This window comes from Alexandromys fortis, unplaced genomic scaffold, assembly GCF_014885135.2.
Source record: "Alexandromys fortis isolate MF-2015 unplaced genomic scaffold, M_Fortis_MF-2015_v1.1 scaffold_3, whole genome shotgun sequence".
In the NCBI taxonomy this organism is placed as follows: Eukaryota; Metazoa; Chordata; class Mammalia; order Rodentia; family Cricetidae; genus Alexandromys; species Alexandromys fortis.
Genome location: NW_026067909.1, coordinates 30,844,623 through 30,852,370, shown reverse-complemented (window position 1 = coordinate 30,852,370; position 7,748 = coordinate 30,844,623). Strand labels below are relative to the sequence as shown.

General features: G+C 44.1%; 1 protein-coding gene across 2 annotated transcripts in view; it reads left to right on the top strand.

Annotated features, from left to right (window-relative positions):
* The window catches only part of Tnfsf13b (TNF superfamily member 13b), a 26,284-nt gene extending 19,504 nt beyond the window's left edge, over positions 1-6,780 (top strand). For both annotated transcript variants that reach the window (XM_050136871.1, XM_050136870.1), the window contains 3 exons: positions 828-940; positions 1,025-1,175; positions 5,092-6,780. In XM_050136871.1, the coding sequence (XP_049992828.1) occupies positions 828-940; positions 1,025-1,175; positions 5,092-5,204 (377 nt within the window). In that variant the 3' untranslated portion in view covers positions 5,205-6,780. The remainder of the gene's footprint in view (positions 1-827; positions 941-1,024; positions 1,176-5,091) is intronic.
* Positions 6,781-7,748: the final 968 nt, after the last annotated feature.

Here is a 7,748-nt window from a genome sequence, read left to right as displayed (position 1 = left end):
GCAGAGTCTGACCTCACTTCCTCTTCCGCCCAGCATCCTATTCTGTTTATTCCTCCCACCTATGTTCTAACCTATCAGGGCCAGCCAAGCAGTTCCTTTATTGCTCAGCCAATGAAATCAACAGATTGACATGACACTCCCACATCAGATGTGGGCTGTGAAGCAATGGATACCATGTGGCTGTAGAAAAGAAGGGTACCCTGTCCTTTGTCACAATGTGACTGAACCAGGGAGACAGACACAGGGATATAAATGTGAATACAGTGTTTCTTTGGGACTCATTTGATTGGCCTTTGACTCCCCCACCCCCCACTGTTTTTATTTTTGTTTGTTTTTTGTTTTTTGGCTGACAGGGGTGAGGTTTTAAGACTGACTCACTATTTCCCACTGTGCAAGAATGTTCTGGCATGTTTAGGCTCACAGCACGGCATTGCTTACTGTTCTGTCCTCACTATGCCGTCCCCCTGATTCTGCCCATTGCTTCCCTTCATTTAATTTCTATCTCTTCTCCTTATCTGGCGTGGAGATCCAGCCTAATGCCTCTGTCTGCCTGCTGCAGCTGTGCACACTCCTGCATGAGTAAGCTTTTCCTCGGAAATGGTGCTGCTTTTCTTGGTTTGCTTTCTTTCTTTCTTTTTTTTTTTTTTTTTTGAGACAGGTTTTCTCTGTAGCTTTAGAGCCTGTCCTGGAACCCAGTCTGTAGACTAGGCTGGCCTTGAACTCACAGAGATCTGCCTGTCTCTGCCTCCCGAGTGCTGGAGTGAAAGGTGCACTCCACCCCCGCCCGGCTCAGCTTGCTTTCTTACGGAGAACTCTCTCTACTGCAGGATCTTACACATTTGTTCCATGGCTTCTCAGCTTTAAAAGAGGAAGCGCCCTGGAGGAGAGAGAGAACAAGATCGTGGTGAAGCAAACGGGTTACTTCTTCATCTACAGCCAGGTAGGGCCAGTCCTTCCCTTGGCCTCCCTGGTCTGGCGTTTTCGCAGGCTTGCACATCTGATGACGTCCTGGCTTGTTTCTCAGGTTCTATACACAGACACCATCTTTGCCATGGGGCACCTCATCCAGAGGAAAAAAGTGCACGTCTTTGGGGACGAGCTGAGCCTGGTGACCCTGTTCCGATGTATTCAGAATATGCCAAGAACACTACCCAACAATTCCTGCTACTCAGCTGGTAGGTAGCTGTCCTAAGACTTGCTTAGCAGAACAAGGTAGACGTTGCTAGGGGAATCTGGTCCCCAAATAGTGGTGCTTTGTGATCTTAATGGAAAGACCGTCTGTTGTAGACTGTGGTGTTTATTTTGCGATAGTCTGTGTTAATTGAGAAAATATCATCACTATGGTCAAACCATTTTTATAAAAATTAAGAAGGTATTAGGGCTGAAGAGAGAACTCAGCAGAGTAGAGTATTTGCTACTTTTCCAGAGGACCTAGGCTCGATTCTCAGCACCCATATGGCAGCTCACAACTGCCTGGAATTCCATTCCTAGGGGTCCTGACATCCTCTTCTGGTCTCCTTGGGCATTGTCCATGCATAGTACACATATATTCATACAGGAAAAATACCAATACACATGAAAAGTAATTAAATGAAATAAATGTGTTTTAAAGAATTAAGAAGGAATGTCACAGAGTTTTACATTCAAGCAATTCTTATTTTTCTTCTCTTGTGTGAGAATTTGTGCATGTCTGTAATGATTTTAGTCCTTTTTTTATCACTGTTGCAATTCCTTAACCACCTTCCCCTCCAATGCCCCTTCTTCTTCTAAACAAGCCCTCTCTTGCTTTCCTGTCTCCTTCTGGGTTAGCCCACTGAGATTAATTAATCACCGTTGCATCATGAGTGTGGGAGGGAGGTCAGGATCCTGGGCAGCTTTGTAGTAGTTACACCACTGAAGAAAATGACTCCCCTTCTCCAGAAGCTGTAGATAGTCTCTCAGGGAGAGGTGTGGCTTCATGTCAGCAAAGGCTGGTTGTTCCCCTGTTGCCCAGACCTGAAATAATCACACAGAAACTATATTAATTAAAACACTGCTTGGCTTATTAGCTCAGGCTTCTTATTAACTAACTCTTATATCTTAAATTAACCTATTCCTATTTTTTTATATTTTACTATGAGACTCATGGTCCAGTAAATTTCCAGGGCGTCTGTCTCTATCGGCAGCTACCTGGCGTCTCCTCAACTCCACCTACTTCCTCTCTCTCTACATCTCGATTCAGATTTTCTGCCTGACTTCACTCTTTTAAGCTATTGGCCAAAAGCAGCTTCTTTATTAACCAATGGCAATAAAACATATTCACAGCATACAGAGGGGAACCCCCCCCCCCATCAGCTTCATGAGCCCCTCCCTAGTCCATGAAGCAAAGCTGAGGGTTCCAGTCTTATTCTGGTCCTGTGCCTGCCACCATAGCTGCAGAGGGACGATTCTAAGGTGGCTTTTCTTCCATTGTGTATAAGACCAGCAACAGAAACAACGTCCACGCACTGTCAGAGATAAAGACCTGAGACACCTCTGGGCTTCCTTTTCCTGCTCAGGTCTCTGGCTGCTTCACCACCTGTCAATCAGGCTTCCTAACTCTCGTAACCTTCTCATCTCAGGGAAAACCCGATCTGCAGGAGTAGCACAGCTGCTCCTAAGTGCCCCAGCCTCCAGCTACAGCAACGTCTGGCCCCACAGTGTAGCGTGTGGAGGAAATAATGACTCTGGTCAGTTCTGAGTGTAAGGAAGGGCGCATTGCAGAATGGCTGGGTTCTTTCTCGTGGTTAAACAGGTGGCCTTGGGTGCATGGCTAGTTGTGAAGACAAAATTGCAGCAGCAGCCTTGCGTCGAGCTCAGGGAACACGGGGGCAGGTAGGAAGGTAGACTCTATCAGTTCCAGCCTGTCCACACTGGAATTGCCAGCATTTTCTTCATTTCATTTCAAATTCATTGACGCTGGTTTTAGATAACTGTTTTCCTCTTATGCGCGTGTATTTCTCTCTACTGGTCTTGACAAATCTATTCAGAACTCAAAGAATGTCTTTAGTCTCGGACGGTTATAAGCAAACAGCCACGTGAAACCCAGGATTGTGAAATGCCTCTAAAGTATTTCAAAGGCCTTTACAAACAAACGCCCAATAAATCAGCTGGAAGCAGAAGAGAACACAGCTCCGTCCCAGAGGCTGTGCTGTACCAGATCTGCAGCCTCCAGTGAGGTCAGTGGTCAGGAGGAAGTCTGTCATGTTGGAAGTCCCTCATTTTCATAGGTGTCTGTGCCCACTGCTGACAAGCATTTTGATATTACAAAAATATTTATGAATAAAAAGCTTCTTCACTCTGTTGCTCCCACTTGCTATAAAATGTCTCGGTTAACACTCCCCAAACATTCCAAATTGTTTCATTTCCTCACAGCTCCTTCCCATGGGTGGATTCTGATGAACTCCCCAGGCCCCTTACTTTTTTAAAGAGTAACTCTTTTGATCTTGAAGATACGTATCAGCATCAGCAGGTCAGCGCTGTGCATGAGAACCAACCAGCTCCAAGAAGTTTCAGGCTTGTTACTTTAATGCTGAGTTTGTCATATGACCCCACATGAACCTGCCCAACCTCAGGTGGTGAGCTTGAGACACCCAGCATGGCATCAAGGAACCTTGTATATACGAGGATGAGTAATTGATATGTTGATAAGTTGAATAGGCTTCTCAGAGGGAGGATTGTCACAGCTGATTTCTCCAGCCCAGAAGAACTATAAGGTAGCCGATAACTCAGGGTTGGGATTTGAGATAGGAGCCTATAGCCCATGTACACCCATTTCTAGAGCTTGCAGTGTTTGCTGTAGCCCTGGCCACAGTAGTACATCATGCCCAGTATCCAGGGCAGCCACAGATCTGCGCCACACACATGCTCTTATCTCTTTTCACACCTTGTACACTCATAAGGTAACTAATCTGTTCATGCTTTGCCAGTTTTGAAACACATAAGCACCGTGTATAGCATGTCTGCGGAGCCCTGTTGGTCTGTGTTGGTTACCTGACAAAACACCCAGGCACCATGTACAGCATGTCTGTGGAGCATTGTTGGTCTGTGTTGGTTACCTGATAGACAGATTGAGGTTCCTGTGCAGGATTTCATACTTCCAAGTCACAGAATACATTGTTATAAACTAGGCACAAACAGGCATCTCTATCAAGGAGTTTATTATTTTCTTTTGATCATAAAGATAACCACGGTCATTTAAGGAAATCCAAAGTATAGACGGTGGGAAGGAACTGTCAAACCAGAAACCTGGGTTCAGAGAAAAACTATTAAACAGTATAGATTGAAATTAAATAAGGGTTTTACTTTGTAGCTATTTGTTTATTTTTGGCCTTTTGAGACAGAGTCTCACTCTGTGACCTGGGCTGAATTTTAACTCAGTGTGTAGCAGGTTTAAACTTATAATCAGTAGTGAGATGGCTCAGTCCCTTGCCATGCAAGCATGACAATCTGAGTTTGATCCCAGAACCTGTGAAAAGGTGGAAAGGGAGAAACCAGCTCCACAAAATTGCCCTCTGACCTTCACATGCATGCTGTGTCCTGTGTCCATACATATCACGCATTCTTACTCGATAATAACTAATAAAATTAATAAAAAGGGGCTCCCATAATGTTAGGCTTCTTCCAAGCTACAAAAGGGTGTAGTTAGGACTGTCTGTCTGTCTATCTATCAGCTATTTATCTATCTATTTATATCACACACATACATATGCATAATTTCATACTTTTAATATTATTAAAAGTTTCCTTTAGTAGTGAAATTAAGCCACCGCCACCCATGACGATATGATTGTCTCTCCAAGAACAAGGTTTGACCTGCGTGACCTTGACGTTTGCCACCGGAATCCCTGTCTGTGCACACAGTGGACACACGTCTGCTGGAATCTGTTGTTTCTTCTCCTAATTTCCTCATTTTACTTAATTTGAAAGCTAACAGAATTATGAGCAATCCATATGAGAGGTCCATTGTGGGAGAATCGTGAATGCTCACATTGACGCTATAGGATAGCTTCCTGTAATGTGCCCGGTTAAGTGGTGACCACTGAGAACTCTTGTCAACTCCCTCTCTCCTAGGCATAGCGAGATTGGAAGAAGGGGATGAGATTCAGCTCGCAATACCTCGAGAAAATGCGCAGATCTCCAGAGACGGAGATGGCACCTTCTTTGGGGCCCTAAAACTGCTGTGACCCCCACTTCCTGGACTGCGGCCCCTTCCCTCCTTTCTCCTGGACCTCCACGAGAAAAATGAACAGCTGGAAATATCAAAAGACGGGGAAGTCACCGCCCAAACTTTCCTTGGGAGCCGTTTAGTTTGCTTCACTGAAACTGGTCCAAAACAGGAGATTTAACGGACAACCACGACCAAAACTTATCATGTGGATTACGAGAAATGCAGCCCGTGGTCTGGTAGTCATAAAGACAGGACCCAGAAGGCTGTGCTCTGCAGTCCGTGTCAACATGGCCAATGCCCTTGCTTCTCATCTTGGGAAACACACAGTTCAGAAAGCAGGAAGATTTCCTCAGAAGAGGACTCCGCAGTGAGCAGAGGGTCCATTCGTATCTGTAGTCGCTGAAACATTCCTGCAAAGTCTCAGGATTTATCTTTGGGACTCCGCAGTGAGAGGAGGGTCCATTCGTATCTGTAGTCGCTGAAACATTCCTGCAAAGTCTCAGGATTTATCTTTCTTTTCACTTAAATAGACTCTTCTTTTTTCCAGTTAATACTAGGGAAATTTTTGCTTGTTTGTTTTTAAATCTAGGTGTCTTGAACTAGTCATAGACAAAAATACTTAGAGGCTCAACTTTGGACATTTTAAAATAAACTTAATTTAAGATGTTTAAACTTCAAATAATTGGATAGAAAAGTGCTAACTATTGAAGTTTTCCTGGTTCAGGTCAAGTGTGCTATTGTTTCTCAAACCTTATCGACGTCTTTTTCATGGGAGGAAGGCAGTCTCTCATTTTGGATCACATGTGTATTTTGTAATAACGCTCAGTTGCTTTGTAAAACGTTATCGCAGACACCATCTGATGAGCACACAGAACCCATAATGCAAAACTGTGGTCATTCTCACCAAACCCCAAGTCGAGGACGCCTACTGTGAAACTGCGGTCATGCCCACTAAACCCTCACATCGAGGCCGCATCTGTAGCAGAGGAATGAATGCACTGTGCCTATGTCCAGTCTCATTGCATGCTGCTGCTGCTGCTGCTGCTGCAGTTCTTGTGATGCAGCCCTGCAGGAAGATCTGCCTTATTTGCTCTGTAATCATTGAGCAGAGTTCATAGCATCTGGCCTCATACAAGGCACATACATGCTCCCATGATAACTGTGCCTCAGGGGGTTCCTCACAGAGAATTGCACTTCACAGAGCTGTACATGCATCTCTCGTGGCGTCTGCTTCCTGTGTGTTAGGTCTTGTGTGTCATTAGTTGCTCCCACTGGATGCTTCACTTCACTAAAGAGGAAATGGAAGAAGAGACATCTATTTCCCCATCGACCTTAAAACAGTGTAAAGATGACCTTGCCACAACACAGGAAACAATTCGAATCTGTATCACAAATCTAATGTTGCTCAACTCTCCGTTTTCTGTATCTTTTGTTTTGGGGGTTCAAGTGAGATGAACTTGGAAGTTTATTTTGTTTTATAAAACAGTAATTAGAAAGCAGAAGTGGTTGGTGAGAAGGGCATTGACTCAGAGGAACGGCTAGCGATTTCCATGGCGTTGCTGCTAAGGTTGATTGCCAAATAAAACCACTGTGCCTTCTGCCCCATCGCCTGTGTGTTTTGTCTGCCGACACCCGCTCTTGAGTTGTCTCTGTTCAACTGTAATCTTGAAAAATGAGGCGAGATAACATGTCAGGGCAGTAATGATCAAGTCTGGACATTTCACGCCTCTCCAGGGGATCTTCTTATGTCTACATATTATCACTATTTTTAGAGAATAAACTTCAACAAAAATGCAGGGTTTGAATAGGGGTGTTTTAGGGAAACTCCCAGGCCGGTCAGAAGAGGACCCATTTATAGCTTTCTCTAAGTGACCCTCACGCTGATTTCCATAGTTTCCAGTCGAGTTTCCATCCCCAGTGCTGAGTTTCCATTTGTCCACATCCCCGCCAGCACTTGTTACCCGGCCTTTTCGACCAGGGTGAAATGGGGTCTCATTGTGAATTTTATTTGAATTCTCTGGTGGCCAGTGATGTTGAATATTGTTTCATATGTTTGTTGGCTGTGACTGCTTCGTCATTGAGACCCTCCTGCTCATTTCATTAGCACATTTATTTATTTGATTGTTTGGTTTATTAGCATGTATCCATCAGTCTTGTTTGAATTCTTATATTGTATCCTGACTCTAGAGTCTTTAACTATGAGGGATCTAGATACCTGAGTTCCTATATATTCTACAGAACAAACCTCTGTCAGGTATATAGCTAGCAAAATTTTCTCCTATTCTGTAGACTGTTTATTTGCTAGAAATGTTGCTTTCATTGCCACAAAAAGGTCTTTCAATTTCAAAAAGTCTGAGTTTTCAACTGATGTGTTCTTTCCCGAGACACTGGACTCATGTCAGGGGCTTGCCTTTAGGTGTTTCCACCAATTTTCCTCATCAGCTTGCATTTCAGGTTTCAACATAATAAAGGCGGTATATAACCAACCTACAGGTAACAACATAATAAAGGCGGTATATAACCAACCTACAGGTAACATCGGGTTAAATGGGAAGAAAAC